At 40.0% G+C, this 19,810-nt stretch overlaps 1 protein-coding gene across 2 annotated transcripts; it reads left to right on the top strand.

Annotated features, from left to right (window-relative positions):
* On the top strand, positions 1,481 to 19,808 carry ZDHHC7 (zinc finger DHHC-type containing 7). Of its 2 annotated transcripts, none has more exons than XM_021408496.1 (8): positions 1,481 to 1,636; positions 6,284 to 6,369; positions 8,204 to 8,526; positions 10,477 to 10,601; positions 15,628 to 15,724; positions 16,198 to 16,279; positions 16,555 to 16,685; positions 17,737 to 19,808. In XM_021408496.1, the coding sequence occupies exons 3-8, from the start codon at positions 8,221 to 8,223 to the stop codon at positions 17,911 to 17,913; spliced, it is 918 nt and encodes a 305-aa protein (XP_021264171.1). In that variant the 5' UTR covers positions 1,481 to 1,636; positions 6,284 to 6,369; positions 8,204 to 8,220; the 3' UTR covers positions 17,914 to 19,808. The 2 variants fall into 2 exon arrangements, with proteins under 2 accessions (XP_021264171.1, XP_021264170.1); XM_021408495.1 differs by having other exon boundaries at positions 1,482 to 1,747.

Genomic DNA, 19,810 nt, shown 5'->3' with positions numbered 1-19,810 from the left:
CTCCATTTTCAAGTGTGGAGAGATGCATGCTGCTTGCCAAGGTCAGTATGACTCCAATATTTTTTCAGATGCCCTCCAGCTGCAGAAACAAGTGATGCACCATCCAGTGGACAAAAGCAGTGACAGTAGTTACACTGCAGTGACAAATTATGAAACATCAGTTCCACTGAAATGGGTTGGGACACTTCCACTGCATTATAATGACAAGGATAGAGAACAAAGCGTTAGAAAGAGATCACCTTCTATGATTTTCTGTGCATAGACGTTTGTGTACTGTCATTTGAATAGCAGTTCCCCCCATTGTATGAAACCCATCTGTTGGGAAATAGAAGGCTATACACAAAAGCAAGATTTTCTGAAGTCCCTAATATTTTGGCAGAGAAGAATAAGGAAATAATAATAATAAAAAAAAAGCATAGAAACATGCATAGACACGCAGGCAGCTGTATTTTGTTGCATGTATCAGCATGCACAACCCCTCACGCACTTGCTGCCCATGTCCCACTAGATGGTGTTCATGCTACAAGAAAAAAACAAGATGGAAAAGTGTGTCTGAGCTGTCTTAATGTCACCCTTCAGCTTTTTCTTAATGTGTTTTAAATACGCCCTCATCTCACACACTGCCAGGTTAGCTGTTTTGTATCTCGTTTTCAAAGCGACTAGGTACCTGCTTTTCCTAATACACTATGGCAAGATTTGAACGATTGTCACATACTGTATTTCCGCATGAAATTAATTTGACTAGATGGTGAGCCTAGGTTCACCAAATTTAGCGAACAACAGAAGGGGCTGCTGAACAAGGAGCCATGAAGGAATATCACTGTGGAACTGAGCGTCAGGCTCCTAGCATAAACCCTGCCTGGTCACACTGAAGGGAACCCCTTTGGGTCTGCAGTCAGTTCTCATGGGGACAGATTTCAAAGGGGCAGAGGATGTGCTGACAAACAATCCTGGCCCACACTGCCTGGGGCTGGGGAGGCACTGGCAGCCTGGCAGGCTGTGGCAGGGCTGTGCACAGCTGTCTTAAGGCCACAGGAGCACAGCAGCTCAGGCTTCTCCCACAGGCCCGAGCTGCCTGAGGAGCCTTGTGCATCTTCACTCTGTAACCTTTGTTACCGCAGAGAGATCGTTTCAGAAGATTGCGAGTACAATTTTAGACGCAAACAACGATTTTTTTTTTTAGACATCTGGAAGGAAAATGTCTCGCTTCAACAGCTGGACGAAGCCTGGTCCTTCTTCTCCCTCAGGCAGCCCGCCGCTCCATCGGGCATCCCGTCACCTCACGCATGCGCACTACCCACCCAGCCCACAGCAGGCGCCAAGGACGTCCCGCCGTGCGCCGTGCGCATGCGAACTGCGCACACCACCACCCCCCGGGCGTGAGCGCATGCGCACTGGTTCCAGCGGCGAGACCTGCCTGCCGCTGCGCCTGCGCAGTGAGGCGCACCCGACTTCCGCCTCCTGCGGCGCTACCCTGCCCACTTCCGGGAGTCGTCGGCTCCGCGGAGCGTACGGCGGAGGGGCACGGTGGCGCCCGCGGTGGCCCAGCGGCGGGGGCTCGGCCCCGGCTCGGCCCAGCGCGCCGCCGGCACGGCGCCAGTCACGGCTCTGAGGGCAGCGGGGCCGCCGCCCTGAGGTAAATGCATCCCCTCTGCTCTCCCCCGCAGCCATCTCCTCGGGGAGCCGGTTCGTCTTTGGGCGCAGAACGGCGGTTCCGTCGGGCCCGGGCGAAGGACGAGGCGGGAAGGTTAGTGGGGGTCAGAGCCCTGGGAGAGCCCTAACAGCGTCTGGACGGGGATCTGATGCTGAGTTATAGTAAGCTTCGCCGAAGACGTAATTAGGTTCAAGTCGCTGTGGCTGTTCACATTAACAGCCTTAAATTAGATCTTTTGAAGCTGATGCTCTCTGGCTTGGAAAGTGTACCGATGAAGTGGAGCTGTGCTGATTCGTTAGGGGATAGAATGAAAACGTAGAGGTTTTAGGTTAGAGTTCAGTACGTGACAAAAAAAAAAAAAAAAAACTGATAGCGATTTTTACCTCTCTTTAAAAGTCTCGTGCTTTTACTCTGAATTCATACATTCTGTACTGTATTTTCTTCATGAATTTCCTGCTTATGCCTTTGATGAAGGCGTAGAACTCCAAGGGATGCAGATGGTTTGCATACTGCAGTGGTTGAAAGACTAAGGAATGGTGAGGACAGGTTTTTTTTTTTTTTTTAACTGATATGAGAGCAAAGGCTTTAACTCTCTCTTAAGCAATACTGAAAATTGCCAGTGGAAATATTCCAGCTTTGACCTATGACATTACTTCTTGGAACCTTGAAGGAAAAATCGCATGTGGATATGGATATAATAACTGGCAAAAAACTGTAGCCTGAGATTGCAGTGCAGTCAGTGATGGCGATATGCAAGCTGTCTTCAAATGAATGTAAGGATATTGCATAATGTAATAAATGTAAAGGTTGCGATAAAAAATCGTTCTCTCAAGTAGAATGTGACATCCATTTGTCATTGACAAAAGAGTAAAGCTTCCAGCTTCCAGGCAACGACGCTGATAGTTGTTTAAGCTTTCTAGAGTCTAATCTCAATTGGAGTTTGTGGCCCTGTTCCAAAATAGGTAAGCTATAAAGGCTGGCTGTTACTCACGTAAATTGTGCTTGTGTCCGTCCTTGGGTAAAGGTTGTTCTTGAATCCAAAAGTGTTTTGTCCTTGCTCTTGTAGGCTAGTGAGCTCGTGGTAAATTGGTTACTGTCGATCTTTGCTGAGTGCTTAAGTCTTGTGAAATACATTCTCTTTGTCTTCCACATCTATAGAGGAAAAAAAGCTGTTAACAAAAAAGATACCTTGCTGAGCATCTCAGGTGTTACTCAGGGTTTTGGCGCATATGGAAAAATGACTTGGTAGTGCAGCTCTTATCAGGTTTATTGCTGATGAGCAAAGGTCTTTAATTCATCATATAGATACAAGTTCTGAAGGCTTCCAGAGTTTTTCTTTTGTTTTGCATAACTTCTGTTGTCCAGAATTCACACTTCTGGGTTTTGGGGATGTTTGTAAAGAGACGAGTCATTTGATGACAGGCTTCCTAGTAAAGCATCCATACATGTGCTTTATTGCTTCTGTGTTCCCCTTCTTTTCTGAGAAGCACATCCCCTTTTCAGAGCTGGAAACGAACACTTCCACTGTTTTGTGTCTTTCTACTTGCTATATAAGATTGGCATAAGGAGAATCATTGCAGTGGCTTTAAACTTCCCTGTTAAATACATACTTAATGAAGATCATCTCTTGAATTCACTGCCTGCTGTGCATGCAAACAGCGTCACATTTGTTATGTGTTTCCACTGTAAATTGCCAGCGTGTGCCTGTAGTGGAGGAGATATTGTTTAGTACAAAGAAGGGCAACAAAGCGTAAACAAGAAATTCATGAGACAAATATGGTATAAAATATGTTAAAGAGGGTTTTTAGAGGGATGGTGAGCTTCCTCTCTGAGGGTATAAGGCAGAATTGGGGTTATAGTTGATGGATGTTGGACTGATTCAGAGTTTCCTGCTACAGAGCTGGACTGGTGCATGGGCTGAGAGTGTTTTCCATACAGTTACTGGTTGATGGAGTCGCTGGAGCAGTTTTCTTTGTTGTGAGGTTGTTTGCTAGTTCAATCACTGAGAGAAGTTGAAACAAGCCACGGTTTACTTATTAAATGGCTTTTCAGTTTGGTTGCATGCATCTGCAGAGAAAAGTAAGTTACCTAGGTGAGGCAAGGTTATGTCTAGGTGTTATCTGGTGGTTATCCCTCTATCAGCAACAAATAGTCCGGATTGCCCATGATAATGGACACAGTAGTAGGTTTGCCCATCTGGTTTGCTTTTAAATTTTGCAGTTTTTGAAGCTAATGTTTAAACTGTCTCATATTAATGAGACTACCATTTTGTTATTTTGATTTGCCACCAATGCTGTGTTTTCTATGAGGGATTTGAATCAATCTTATGTAAGCCCTGCTTATGGAAGTGTGTGATACCTGATAGCATCCCTACAACTTCTGACTTGCTGGTACTTAGTCAGCAAAGCTGAAGGAAAAGCATTTTCTTTACTGCATTGTAACTGAAATAGGAGGAATCTAAAGAACTGTCCGTTGCATAACTAGAAAGTGACCCCAAAACATTTGGGTTTCAACAGCTGATGGATTTTAGACGTGTATATCAATTCTTTTCTGTATATCTGTGGAAAACCGTTGGTTGTTTTTTTTTTCTAGAACAATAAAGAATTTTCTTCTTCAAAAAAGTAACAGTGGGAAAGGACAGGACTTAACTTTAAAGTGCCCTTTTTTCTTATTTCTTTCACAGCTGAGGGACTTCACAGTGCAATTGTAGTACAATATCATTCATCTTTCTGAAGCCCATGGTAACCTTATTCCAGTAAACCTACAGAAGGGAGATTTGCTGATGCAGTGGCTCTCCTTTAGCCCCACAGGAACACTGCAAGCGTTTCAGGCATGGCCATTTTACAAGACCATCTTTCCACTGATTTTGAGTTTTTAATGTAACTTCAATTTTTCTTCATGTTTCCACATGCTTTCTAAGCAGCCTCCTTGTCACTTCTTAATACCCTTGTTATTCCAGTGAAGTGCCTGCTGTTTGTGCATGCATTTTGTTAACAATGAGATGTAGGCCAGATAAGTCATACTTAACCTGAGAATTTCAAATAACTCCTAACAGTGGAACAGCCTTAGATTAGATTTAATATAATCACCTGTGTAAAGAGATTATGTTTTGCATGAAATGTTGAATGATTCAGTGTTATCTTCCAATGCCAGATAAAGACTTTAAAAAGGTCAAATTGAAAACCATTGGTTGAAAATATTAGGTTTAAAGCATTACGCTTTGCCCTGGATGTTTGTACTTCAACTATTTAACAAAGACACAGCGTAAATTTTGATGGGGACAAATGCTGCAGTGAATAAATCAGCCACCTACAGGAAAGCTGTGAGCGTCTTGGTGGGGATGCGTAGCTCTTGATAAAGTGTCAGTGCTTTTCAAATGTTGATCCTTCTCCCCTTGAAGGGGACCAAGGCAGGGGGTAATGGGGTAGGCAGCTAGAGAGGAGTAGTGAAAATGGCCAGGGAGGGAGGAGTCGCATCAGAATGACTGTATCTGTTATTCGTGCAAAAGCTGAACTGTGCTGGCACTTCCATGTAAAGCAAGAACAGGAGATGCTGCAAGAAACACTGACATATCACATACAGCTGCAGTGAGGATTAGGGAACTGACCAAGTGAATCATGTCCCTGTCTTGTCACTGAGTTCTCTGTTAATAATTTCAAATGATTCCTCTCACTTCAATATTTTTCCAGCAGAGGCTTAACATGTCTTCTTCTATTGCTTGTCATCTTCAACTCAGAGAACGGGTGGGTGATGCTGCAAATTAATGTGATGTACTCAACCTTTCTTTGCTTTGTGAGTTTCACTTCCTCAGAACGCGACGTCAGTGACAACTTAATGATTGTAGTTCTCACAACATTGTGAAAACTTCTTTAACAAGAGTATAAAAGGTTATTCATAAAGCAAAACAGAAAGGATTTAATAGCTTTGCTCAGTTACGCCTGCATTAAGAAGAATATTCATTACCATTTAGGCTTCTGTGGGTGATACAAGTTTGTTTAAATAAGACAGCTATGAGTGTTATATTCTAGTGAAAAGGAAGGAGCACGATTAAAGTTTGTGAAACACTTGTATTGTGAAATAAGATGTGGTTAGAGCAGCTCGTGCTGGCATTTCAGTTCTTATACTGACTTGTACATCATAAGTCGTATAATAATTATTTGACTATATTTGAAATTTCAGCATGGAGAACTTTCTAAGTGCATGTTTGCATTGGCCTAATTGTGGAGCATTTTCTTTTATATACAGATTCTGGAAAGAGTAGCTTCTATATTTTAAATTGTCCCTATCTGGAGTAATAATTAGTTTTAAAACATTTGTTCCTAGCTTATGTTAGAATTACAAAAATAGTGGTAGGCATACTTGCTACCAAAAACCTTGCTATAAGCAATGAAGTCAATCAAGTAAAGTTGTTTTTTTGCTTGTTTTTTTTTGCATACTTTATCTCCTATTCATAGAGGAGCAGCAAACAGGAAATGCAAACTTCTGGGCACTGTTTTCCCCTCTGGTCAGAAGCTTGCTTGCTGTAATTACATGTAGTGTACTCCTATCATAGCACATTATTTCTACTTAACATTTTCCTGACAAAGCGAGAGTGCTTTACTAATCAGTTTTTTGATGATGTCTTTTCAGATTTCATCAGATATGACTATGTGAATATCCCAGTGTAGCCCAAAGGAAGGACATGATGTCAGAATAACGTACAAAACAGTTGTGAGGTGTGTGAGTTCTTCATTTTAATGTTTCCCGTTGTGTTAAAAAATGTCTTGTCTGTCTTTTATACAATTAAACGAAGTGAATGCAGCAGTTTTATGCCATTTCATTTGCACACTGGAGTAGCTGTTTGCAGAATTAATCTAAATTCACATTTGTAAGGGGGTATGCAGATACTGATTTATTTCTTTTCAGAATCTTGATGTCCTGATTTATGATAACTTGTTGGTCTGAGCAGCTGAAAACTGGCCTTGATTGAAAAATAATTGCACGTTTCTTCTGCTGAGATGCTGCACCCTATCTGGATGAAATTCCAAATTTGTGTTCTATTTGAAGCTTCAGAACTGGAAGCTTGATTTTTTGCTTCATTGATTCTTTTCCAATAGTTGGAAACATCTATGCAGCAAGGGATCTTGGAAGAGCAGCTATTTAAAATGTTACTTTGGAATCTCTGCACTGTAATCTGCATATTCTTGCTTTCGTTTCTAGTCCTCAAGATGATTCCTGCCTAGTTCTACCCATTAAAGTTAAAGGGCCAGAAGGATTTGTTAAGCAGGATGTGTTTATCATTCTTGATTCCTGGTCGATAGGACTGAGAGGTTTTTGAAGGTTCTAAAAACACAGAGCTTCATCTGAAAGCTGTCTCAAATGTGAGGCTGTTTGCTTGGTGCTGGTTGCTTGACCATTTCAGTCTATATTCAGAGTCTTGGGACATAACCTGAAGTCCCATATAGACTTCCATTATTATGAGGAAAACCCGAGACTTCTTCATTGCTGCCACCAATTAATGTAATGCTTTCACAGTTCTCTTTGATATGGCCTTTAATGGCATGAATCAATATAATTTTTGGAACACAGTATACTTCAAAGTAGTAGTCCAGTCTTAATCTTTAAGCTTTAATTTGCTTCCAGTTTGTTGATAGTGCATCAGTGCTGCCATTGTGTGTCTTTGCTGGCTAGAGATGTTTGAAAAATAACTCTTTTCACGAAGACGGATACAGTTTTGAATCTTGTTTTTGTTTCACATTGGAACAACAACAAAGCCTTAAAAGCATTTTGATGAAATTAAATTAATGAATGTGTTCTTTGAAAATCCGGGTCATGCAATCCGTTGCTGTGCTAATTTAACCACTGCCGTTTGTTTCCCTTAGGTCTGGTCTGATCTGAGATGTCTTTCACATATATGCAATCTTTTTTTATTTTGAAACAGTTTCATTGTGTGGTTATGCTTTTGTGGGTTTTTTTTTTGTGTGTGTGTGTGTGAGTTTTTTAAATTTTAAATTCAATTGCACTTTTGTCAACAAATTTAGCTGCTTTCAGACTTGCTTTGGTTTTTTGTTAGCAGTGCTCTGGAGCACTGGTATTTCTATTCTACTTTTCTCTGGATTTATGAAGCAGTACAACAGGCTAATGTCATAGTTTGGTATTTTCTGAGAGATATAAGCTGTAATTTGATGAAGAGTTTGCCATTTGGAATAATTAGGGCTAAAAGAAAACAGGTTACATTTTTAACAAGAGAAGAGTAGTTTACAGGCATAGCAAGGTGAAATTAAAATTGTTCTAAAATCTCTTTATCAAGCATCAAATTGTGATGAAAATGAAGTTATGGAATTAGAACGCAAAATAAATTGCTTACAAAATTGTTGCTGAAACTTCCTAAATTAGTGTCTTACAGAAATATTTATTCCTTATGCAGTCGTAGAACTGTTAAATTTTGATCATACAATCCCGTTAATTATTTTGAAGCTGAGTATGTTTTAATTTAACAAAAATGGAAAAGGAGAACACCCATATTTCTGGTTTCCTCAGGTGTAATAATGGTATCTTTGCTTCCTGCAGGGCAAGTCCAGAGAACCATGCAGTCATCGGGGCACAGGTTCCGTGATGTTGAGCACCACCCACTTCTTGCTGAAAATGACAGCTATGATTCCTCTTCCTCGGAGGCCGACATGGCAGAGAGGGTTTGGTTCATCCGAGATGGCTGTGGTATGGTCTGTGCTATAATGACATGGCTTCTGGTTGTCTATGCAGACTTCGTAGTGACTTTTGTCATGCTGCTGCCTTCCAAAGACTTTTGGTACTCTGTGATCAACGGTGTTCTCTTTAACTGCTTGGCAGTGCTAGCTTTGTCATCACATCTGAGAACCATGCTAACCGATCCAGTAAGTATGCAATCACTCCTTGGTGTTGGAGTATTCTTTCATATTGCTTGTCAGCAGCAGGGGAATTTGGAAATACGGTATTTGTTCCCTCCTATTAGGGAAAATAGTGTTAGACACAAGCTACTCAAGTTGGAGGGACTGTATCTACACTTCACCTGTTTTTATGTGAATGAAACCACAAATAAGCTTTGACTTGAGGAGCAGACAATATAAAACAAATTACAAGGCAGAGGCAGGCTCATGAGAAGTACAGTTCATTTGTTAAATATTAACCCATTGTGAAGAAGCTGATAAATCTAGTCTTTTTTTTTATCCTAATTTCTTTCCATAGATTTATTTTCATGCTGTTGTGACGATAGATGTGAGAGGTCTTAAAAGCATTCCATTTCAGGACTTTGAATTTAGGAATTCAAGAGGTTAAATTAGTTTGTACTAAAACGTATCACTTCCAGGAAATAAATCTGTTGGAAGAGGGATGAGAGGGGAAGCACTATTTTCTCTAGGATTTTGAAAAAGCGTATATAATAGTTGGTGAAAATGTTATGACTTCTACAGACTGACAGCTAAGGAAGTTTAAGGGTAGGTTACTTCAGAAAATGCACTGGTAAAACTGTGTCTCTTTTTAGACCTGTGTCGTTCTTTATGGATAAAATTGAAAGGAATTAGCAACAGTTGGAGGGTAGGAAATATATAATATAAGTGGTTTTTATCATCAGAATGCTGAGGGCATGGTCTGAAGATGCTGTGCTTAGGGGCAGGTGAATAGGTGAATTTGTGAGATGTTTTCTAAGCATAGATATACTTGGAGCAGGATAAACTTGTGTATTCAGGAGTTAGCTCTGTCTTTGAGATAATTCTGTTTCTACAGTGAAGTACTATATTATTTACACATTCACATTTAAGTTACAATATACTGTATTGCAAAATACATTGCAATATATAGAGTGTATTGCAAAAAAAGCACTTCAGCACTACAGGATGGTCTTTAAGAAGCTCTCTTCCAGTTTGTGCCCCTTCAAAGACCAGTTGGTTCGAGTTTAAAGCCCCATTCAGCTTAAGAGCTTTGTTGTGGTGCAGAATGTATCTGGGGCAGGACTTGAACTGTCTCTCAAGCAGTGTAAATGCAAGATTGTTGCCTATGGCCTCCAGTGTTGTTACTGGAAGCAGCAATCCTGCCAATTCCTGACTGTTCGTCGTTGTCCTTTGTGTGAGAACAGCTGCTAGTGCAGCTTTTTGGTGAACAATTTGGAAAACTAATCAATTAAAACATGATTTCTTTTCCGGGTGGTTTATTTTCCTTCTGAATTGGTTCTTTCAGCTGTCTGCCATGAAGATCTTTCACAGTAGCAAAAGGCAGAAGGAAATGCTGGGTGCAAAATGGAAAAGCTGATGGTGGTTATACTGGCAGTGTGCAACCTAAGTGCTTAAGTGCAGAGGGAAAAAAAGAAGATGTAATTCTAAAAAAACTTTGTGTACATGGGACAGACAGCAAAAGCTTGGAATCAGAGCATTGAAATAATATCTTTCAAGTAGTTGTTGCTGAGTTTACTTTTGTGGATGGCTTGGCCTAATAATAGAATGTCACATGTATGTGGAAGCCTCTCTCTTAGTAGTGCTGAACTTGGAGTAACTTGTAAACCAATATTGTACCTGTAGTGCCTATATCTGCATGTAATGCTGTGTCTTCCTCATCATTCTATTTAAGCAACAGCAGATGCTGGCAGAAGTATGCTACTACTTGGCCATAGCTGTGTCTTGCTGAAATGAAATTGAACTTGAGGACAAGCATTCATTTGGAAGTGATTCTGGCTTATGGCAGATGAACTTCAAGTAAATCAACTTATTTCACCAATTATCCTGAGGTTACTGGTGTGGAGTCTATAAAATGTATTATTAAACACTTTCATACCATTTAAGCAGCTTTTTCTCTTTTAATTGAAATGATTTCAGGGGGCTGTACCCAAAGGAAATGCCACTAAAGAGTACATGGATAATTTGCAACTAAAACCAGGAGAAGTGATCTACAAATGTCCAAAGTGCTGTAGTATCAAACCTGAACGTGCACACCATTGCAGGTATGCCATGGTTTGTTCTTTTTTAAAGCACTTAAACGTGTTGAATCTTGGAATAATCTTCCTGATTTATACATCAATTTTTCCCCACTGATTTCTTTTGATATTCAATAAAGTTTTTAGAGATTTATACGTTGCAGAATGGCTTATACTGTAGCATGAATGTGGATGAGGGGAAGGAAGCAAGAGATGCTGTAATCTTTAAAATCTGTGGTTTCTTACTTTTTTTTTTGATCTGTGAACAATATTTTCCTGTGCATCATTCTAATTATTGTGCCACTTTAGTTGTGCAGGGCAAAGGAAAGAATCTCCAGGAATTTTTCAGATAGAAACCGATGAAATAATTGACACCTACAATCTTAAATCAAGGAAATGCAGATGGATTTTGTAGTGCTTCATTTGAAAAAAATATGCGAATTGGTTCCTTATTTTCTCAAAGTTTGATGAATAATCAGTTAAATGTATTTCTGTTTGTTGAAGATTCATTTTAATTACAATCAAAGTGATGGTAATTTGAACGTAGTGGGCTATGCATGGGATAGTAAATATTCATGTTTTTGATCAATTCTCAGTATCTTGAGTTTTCAGGCAGTATGAATGTGCATCTGTAATATTTGTTGTGTGAGTTGAAAATAGATATGCCTGCATAATCAGGGCTCACATAAATATGTAAATGTTCTGGTGCCTCTGTCTGGATGTGAAGAGTGATGTGTACTGAGTTGTGTGGCATATTAAGTTTAAGTTTCTGAGCTAGTAGCCATCAAAAGAACAGAAGTCTTGTCAGGACACTTCACGTGTTCTGTAAATGTGTGGTTTCTAAATTAAATGTCCCAGCGTATGTCACATGTCTGTGTGAAAGTTATGGCTGAAAAGCTCTTTCCATTATAAATACTCTGCTTTGGCACTGAGATCTTGCTCTTATCTCAGATGTGAGTGGGTTTTTATATCTGGAATGTGAGGGGAAAAGTGTCATATATAAATAGCCATGTATAGCATTTTCTTTCAGTTGATTTCTCTGCTTCAGGTTAGCTGTGGCACGGATGCAGACACCAGGCCTGGCTTCATGTGCAATGAGTTTGATTCTGGCTGGCAGTATTAGCTCCAGCAGAGCATTACATGAACACAGCTGTGCTGTTAGCTGGGCAGGCTTGGGGGTGGAAGCAGTGCAGCTGCTTTCTTGTGCTAGAATATAAACTGTTATTCTATGGGGAGGCAGAGCAGCTTTGTGCCATCTGTTCAGATGGTTTAGCATTGGGATTACCATTGGTTTAGCAAAGGGATACCCGGGGGCTCTGCTGAGTGTAGGCTGGATCTTGTTAATTTGCTCATGGCAGATTTAGGCTGGCTCCTACAGTCTTTACAGGTGTCTTTGTAAAGTGTTTCCCACATCTTCAATCCCTGTAGGATTTACTAAATTGGAAAATGAAGACATTTTATACTGAACTCTGCAAATGAACAAAAGCTGGAGAATTGAAGAGGCGGGAGCCCATGCAGCTGTGTGACTCTGCACAGGCACTGCTTGAATGGTAGATCTGAATCTAACAACTGTGGGGGCTTCAGATGAAACTATAGAGTTGCTAGATTATATATGGGCCTCCTCCTCCAGGCACAGCAATGTTCCAGTAGCCTATGATCCCAGATAAGGCGATGCTGATTGAAAAATTAGTATTCAGGTGGGCAACCTGGCCTAGTAGAAGTTGTCACAGCCCATGGCAGGGGTTGAAACTAGATGATCTTTAGAGTCCCTTCCAACCCAAATCATTCTATGATTCTGTGACCTTGTGAATTTTTTTTTTTACTTTTCTGTGCTTTGGTAAGATAGTCTGTGAGATGTTCTGCATTCTGAAAGGGAAAGGTAGAACCTGAAAGTGTATGTGCTGTCCTTTGTGAGCCTGCTGTCATGTTTTTCTCAGCAGTTGGATATCTGGTGTAACTTTCTTTGTGTTACCCATACCATGCTACTAGTAGTTTGTTAACTTTTTGTTAAAAAACAAAGGATTTCTTTTCTGCAGTTTCCTGCATGTTGAATATGTGTTGCATGGACAGGTAAATGGGCTGGAAAACACCTACTCAAATCTGCTTCTTTGCCATAGATTTAGCACTGCAGAAGTGTACAAAATAGGAAAAAAAAGTTAGTTTGATTATACTGCCAGCTCTTCACTGGCTTACAAACCCATTCTGAGTGTATTAAAAAGATGGTCTAGTCCCAAGTAGTCAAAGTGGCAATTTGCTGATAAAAGAGACTTGAAAATGGGAATTGAAGTCGGTTTCTATTGGGAAATAGTTGCACTCAAAGCCACAGTGCAGATTTTGAGTAGTAAATTATTAACAGAAGAGACTCTTATGGTGTAGTTATGAAAGTTGTTGTGCAACACTGCAGAAATCATTCTGAGGAAGAAAAATAATTTCATAATACCATTAGTGAGGGAAAACAAACAAGAAACCTTTATTTACAACTCGGATGTCTAGCCTCCACCAGACACTTGAAACCAAGATTTTACTGAGCAGTTAACACTTCCTGCATAAGGAGGAGGTTATGCTAAGTGAATGCTGTGTCGTTACTGCAGAAGCACAGCTGTCATCATTTCCACCCTATTCCGAGTGCCTGTGTTTCTGTGTGGGGAACTGTTGCTCGGAATCAAGTCACTGGGATGCTTGCTTCAGTTTTTCTGACAATTCCTGTTAGCCAGGCCAATTTCTGTTAAGCCACTAGCTGTGTCTTTCTGGATGTTATCCTTGGCATTCAAAACTGTAATTGCACCTGCGGTTGCCTGAGTGCATTCAGCAGCAGCAGGCTGGAGAAGACCTTCCTTTGTCTGCAGCTGCTTCTTCTTATTGCCATGCTGCTCCTTCTTGTTGTGTAGGTGTCAGGGTTCATGCAGCTGTACAGTGAAATGACCCAGATTGCAGCGGGTGGAGTCATTTCTTTCTGAACTCTTGCTGCTGCATGAATGTCAGAGCTGGGACCGGGGAAGGAGCAGCACACAAATGGCTGGGGTGGGAGGAAAGCTGTGCCACTGTTTTCAGCATCACCGCCAATTTGATGGTTGGAAGCAGTGGTAGAATCACGGTGTTTAATTAGAAATGAAGGCGGGGTTCCAGACATCTGATGTCTTGGGAGAGCTGAGTAGGCTTGTGAGAAATACTGAATGAGCAAAAGTGATTCCTGCCCACTTCCCATCCTTTGAAGTGGTTGACTTGATTTGGATCAGGGTGTGATTTTACTCAGTACTTCACCTTAATAGTCTCCTCAGAGCGGCAGTTTATTTTCTGTGTTCCATGAGAAGACTTGCATGGTCATGGTGACTAGCATTAGCTCATCTTTCCCCCACGGCTCAGGAATTAAGGAGAGGCTGAACTTAGGGGCTCACGCTCTGGAAGGAGAATCTTTTGGCGAGCCTTCTGAAGGTCTTCTCATGAATCATACCTGTTTTCTTCTCAGCTGTGCTTCCTTATGGTGCTGTTCTTGTGTGTGAACAGCACTATTTGAACAGTGATTTTCATCGGAGGAGCTGTCATGGCTGAAACAAGAAGCAGTGGGATCATAGGAGTGGGTCATGATAGCCCAGAGCAAAGGGAGCTTCAGAGGGGCTGTGTAAGATTTGGCATCCCTTCCTGTAACTGACACAGGAGTGTGTTCTGCTTCTTCCTAAACTACTTTGTAGTCATCCATATGCAATGATAAAATTACTTTATGCATGGGAGCATTTATTTTTTTTCCAACTTTCTCCACTCTAATAATGATCTAGCTTTGCTTCATGGCTTGTTGCTGCAGCATTCATAGGTATTATGCATCAATAAGCACACGTTTTGAATAATAGCACCTGAATTCGTGAGGCTTATTGAGCTCTATATTTGCTGAAATGAAAATGCATAACATAATGTGGAACACTCTGAGTCTGTGCCTATCTTAAGCTATTGATAAAAGGAAGAAGTTCAACGCATTTGCAGCTGTTCTGTTTCCTCCATATAACTCATTTGTCTGCACATGGGCCTGAATATAAAAGAATTGAGCCCTCTGGTGCTGTATGGCCAGATGTAAAATGAACTACTGAAATATTTGACTTCTTCCTGGGGATAATCGTGACTCAGAACAGAAACTAAGTAATTTGTTGCAGTATTAGCAAAGAACATAAATGTTTAAGTATTCATTAATAAGTGGGCGAAGAACATGTGCTGCATGTAGTTTCAATTTTATGTTTTATGTTGAAGAAGTGAATTGTGGCGTGGTAAGCAGTTCTTTGGTTTAGATTTTGATAGCGTATGTTTAGAGTTGTATGGCCAATTGAAACCTCAAGAGTAGCAATTTCTTTCTTGAAGGTGTGAAATCTTCTTCCTTCTGCACAAACGACATTTGCCACTCGTTTGTCTGTAGACTTGACAGAAAGATTTTCTTTTTTTAATTAAAAAAAAAAAAAAACAAAAACACCACAACATCAAACCCTTCTCTAAAAGGGTTAGTTTTTTTTGTTTTTTTTGTTTTTATCTTGCATGGATGTACAAAGGACTGAGGCTTTGCCTAAAGCTTGTGCTTTTAGGAGGAAGTTTTTCATGCAGAGAGTGGTGACACGCTGGAACAGGTCGCCCAAGGAGGTTGTGGATTCCCTGTCCCTGGAGGCATTCAAGGCCAGGCTGGACGTGGCTCTGGGCAGCCTGTTCTGATGGTTGGCAATGCTGCACACAGCAGAGGGGTTGAAACTCGATGATCATTATGATCCTTTTCAACCCAGGCCATTCTGTGATTAATCAGCGCCACAAGTGTTTAAAACAAGTTACTGTAATGATTCTCTACAGCGTATTAATACTGTTTGTCTGATGTGAATGATACCATGGTCAGTTTATAACAGGCAAAACCTGAGGCATAAGTGACCAAACAGTTTCTTTTTTAAAAAAGAAGTGCAAAGCAAATGGCAGTGAAATCACTGTTTTAAGTTTGTCAAGAAAATTTCATTTCAGCACATCATCTTCTAGGCCACCGGATACATTTATTTCTGGTTTCTCGACTGAAGTCTTGTTTCCTTTCCTCTAGCATTTGCAAACGATGTATTCGGAAGATGGATCACCACTGCCCTTGGGTGAATAACTGCGTGGGGGAGAAAAATCAGAGATTTTTTGTTTTGTTTACGGTAAGGGAAAATCAACAGCAGCATGATTACAGTACAAAGCTACCTTCAATGTAACTGCTTTGGTTGTGTTTGTAGAGAGTAATGGCTGAAGTGCAAAATTACCTTGGGATTTTTGTTGGGTTTTTTCCCATCTATCCAAGTAATTCTGCAGGTAGGAAGGTATTTCTGCCCATATCCATTTTAACCTGTTTTGTAATGTGCTGTTATTTTAAGTCATCTCGATTTTGTTGTTTTACGTAGTAATAATTACTGAAATTGTAGTGTGAGTTAGGGAGCTAATCTTTATAAACTTTCATCATTGCCCATGTTTTTTAGATTCAAACTTAATTAGAATTTGTTTTTACATCATTGCATTGAATTAAAATTGGGAATAGGAAAGTATATTTGCTGTGAAGCGGTAAAGGCTGGCTGAAAACTATGTCTGGTTTACTACCTGGCTGCAGTCAAAAGTAAGCACTCTCTCTCATTTCCAGATGTATATAGCCCTAATTTCAGCTCATGCGCTCATACTGTGTGGGTTTCAGTTTTTCTCCTGTGTCCGAGGGCAGTGGACTGGTAAGCAAACTCTTCACTTTCACTGTCATAATCTAGCAGTTAAGGAAAAGTCTTCACTTCCACTTACTTCAATTCCATGTGTGATATAATATGGGACTTAAGTCTTTTTCTCCGTGGTCCTAAAAATGTTCTCATACCTCTTTAAGTTTCGTGTAATTGTGAGATGTTTCAAGTATCAAACAGCTTTTATTGCTGTTTGTTGAAGAGGAGATATCTTACTGTGATCAAGCTCTGTAGATCTATTTTTTTCATAACTAAATATGTTGTTTTCACAGAATGCAGTGACTTCTCCCCACCTGTAACTGTGATCCTGATGATCTTCTTGTGCCTTGAGGGTTTTCTGTTTCTCACTTTCACTGCAGTCATGTTTGGCACCCAAATCCACTCAATATGCAATGATGAAACGGTAAAGACTGCTGCTTTTGTATACTATAACAATTCTTCTAGGAAGATGTGATTAGACATGGTTTGATTTCCATGAGGGAAAACTCTTATTTTGTACAAAGCCTGAAATCTTAAATAAATCACAGTTTTTTAATTTCAGTCATAAAATTGAGAGAGCGCTTCAGTTTATGCTTTCTAACGGGTGTTCTTGCATCATTTCCTTTTCTGACATAAATTTTATAGTTAGGTTTTCGATTACACAGATTGCACAACTTCCAACTTCAGTTTGGACTTCTCAACCATCAGAAACTCCTGAGATGTCAGGAGAAATGACTGCTTTCCTCAGCTGTATGCTTACACTAGCTATTTTGTTTTAATTCTTCACGTTTCTTCTCTACTTCGATACATTTAGTTAGAATATAATCATAGTTTGGACATCTGATTCCCTTGCCCTGAGATCTGCAGTTTCGAGCATCGAGAGGATATTTTAGGCCAGATAATTGACTGGAAACATAAGGAATTTGAATATTATGGCTGTTCAGAATTTTCTCATCTGGGGCTGTTTAAAAGAGTTCTCCTGTATTAAAGGCCTTTGTGTGTTACGGAAATGAAAAACAGATCAGTAAATATCTGACCTTCATTAGTGGGAAATTAAGAAAACAATGCGTTTGGGAGAGTAAGCCTAGCTTCAGTAATTACAGCATGAGCGTCTTCTTGGAAGCCTTATTACTTGATGTCATTAAACGAGTAAAGAACATTCAGTGGAGGTATATTGCGTGCAGATCTTCTAGCTTTAGCATCAGCTTTTCTGCTCATTTTGTCTTTCAGTTTTGGAGGGCTGGGAGAAAAAGTAGAAATAGGCCAGCCTGACTTGTATATGTTGTATGTTCTAAGTCTTCCTCTGTCTACCTGCAGGGCTGAATCAGCTTTTTCTTATTTCTTTTGTGCTAAATAAATAACAGTAAGACATCGGTCAGCTCGCTATCTATAAAAAAAAGAATGTGAAAACATCAGTTTTGGTAATTCCTTGTAGACTTTGGGCAGTGTGTCACTGCACATCTGTTTGCATACAGGAGATTGAAAGACTGAAGAGTGAAAAGCCAACGTGGGAGCGGAGACTGCGATGGGAAGGAATGAAATCTGTTTTTGGGGGTCAGCCTTCACTCCTATGGATCAATCCTTTCGCAGGATTTAGAATCAGACAAATTCTACTGAGATCGAAGAAAGGAGGACCTGAATTTTCTGTTTGAGACTAGTTATGCTGGAACTTGCAAGAATACTATATAATATTTATTTGGGGCCAGAAAAGGCTGTCTACATATAATCTGTGACCAGGTGAAACTGATATCAGACATTTGCTTGTAGCAAGCAGAGTTTTATATGTTTATCGTCACAGACATCTCATTAACTTTCAGAGACACAAACTGGATCTGTAATGGTCTTAACGGCAAGATAACATAGAAGAAACACGTGGTCACACTAAAGAAGCCAAATGTTGTCATGCTACTGTAATTTATTTTTTGAGATTAATTATGCTTTTTTTTTTTTGTTAAACCCTTTTTATTTGATAAAAGTTTGGGGAATTACCAGTGTGTTTTTATAAAAAAAAAAAAAAAAAAAAAAATTATATTCTTAAGTGCAGTTGTCAATCATAAGGAGAAGCATTCTGGTGAAAGGTGATCTCAAATGAGACCCAGCCTTCTAAATCCAGTTTTCAGGGAATAACGGTTTGTTCAGTTTTGATTTATATTTCAGCTTGTCCTAACAAACAGAGCTATACTTTTGTGTCCCACCTCAGACACATATTCCTCATATGCAAGTGATTCAAGGGACTTGTGCACACGACAGCATAACATGTCAGAGGCACTATTACACCCCTGCCAAATGTCTTCCCAGGCTCACAGAAGCATGTCTTGTGTTCGGCAGTATTAATCTCATGTGGCATTTAGGTAAGTTCTAAATCTTCAGTAAATGACACTTTGAACAGCTGAGGGCAGCATTCTGCCCTCAGATATGCATCTCTGATTCTTGTGCATTGATTCTAGAGGAACTTGGAAGCGTTCTGAAGTTTGTATCTTGTCCTCTGAGCAGGGATGGCTGGGGCCAGTGACTGTTAAAATGAAAAATACTGCAGATTGGCATCAAGTACAACACATCTTCAAAGTAGGAAAATCTGCAATAAAAGGAATTAATTTGAGTTTCACCATCTTCCATGCAAAGAGAAGAGAGCAGTATAGATCTAGAACTGCTTTATGTGGGCCTGACAAACAACAGTAGTGCTCAGAAATGTTTGTAAGTCTCCAAGCAGCGAAATGCAAATTGCCAGTAATGAAATCTAACTACAAGTGGATTCTTGGAAAAATTAAAACTATTTCTTGTTCTATAAATTATTGACAATATAAAGGATAAAACAGGAGCCTTGATGCATAGCTTGAAATCGTGCCTAGAAAGTAAATAGCTCCCTGATCTGGGACTTGCCTTAAAACTGTCCTGTTCTTGCTTTTGCTTTGCAAGTTGCACTGATGATCTGTCCCACCTCAAGCAGTTCAGTGTGCTCAAGCATCTTACGTAAGTTTACTTACTGCAGGAGTTGTACTTCCTTTTTTCAGTGACCTGCTTCTCCATTTCTTTGTAGTAGTTTGTGGCATCTCGATTCACCAGGTTTTATACCATTGAGTGAGTGAACTTACTGAAGGGTCCGAGTGTTACCCATGACCCTGCAAACAGAACTGTGCAATACTGTGTAGTACGTTCACTTTGCTTGGTGGAGATGGTGTGCAAGACTGGAGGGTTTCTGGGTGGACACATCCAATGAAATTGCAGCCAACTGAACAAAGCTACATGTCATGCAGGTGAGGGGGAAGTCAGAAGTTCCACGAGAATCTTTGCATATTCAGTTGCACATCTTAAATGCTGGGAAAAAAAAAAAAATGTGTCTGGCTTTGTCATGAGGCTCTCGATGTGTATATTGTTTAATAAAATATCCTGACGAAAATCAGAAAATATCACTTCAAATGGATGAACTCTGTGACTTAGCAAGTGTGTGCGTGTGTGAAATCAGGTTTACTTGGCTTTTCAAACCCTTGTTACGTTGTAATTTTTTAATGTAAAGAAATAAAGTAATTGAAGTCTTAAAGTTGATTAACT

This window comes from Numida meleagris, chromosome 10, assembly GCF_002078875.1.
Source record: "Numida meleagris isolate 19003 breed g44 Domestic line chromosome 10, NumMel1.0, whole genome shotgun sequence".
Classification (NCBI taxonomy): Eukaryota; Metazoa; Chordata; class Aves; order Galliformes; family Numididae; genus Numida; species Numida meleagris.
Note: the sequence above shows the minus strand (reverse complement) of the source record. Positions and strands in the feature narration are given on the sequence as shown.

Excerpts from the sequence above, each read along its gene's own strand:
- ZDHHC7 (XM_021408496.1), top strand. The coding sequence starts at position 8,221 with ATGCAGTCATCGGGGCACAGGTTCCGTGATGTTGAGCACCACCCACTT. Across the intron at positions 10,602-15,627 it reads GAACGTGCACACCATTGCAG|CATTTGCAAACGATGTATTC; the intron begins GTATGCCATGGT and ends CCTTTCCTCTAG. Across the intron at positions 16,686-17,736 it reads CAATATGCAATGATGAAACG|GAGATTGAAAGACTGAAGAG; the intron begins GTAAAGACTGCT and ends GTTTGCATACAG.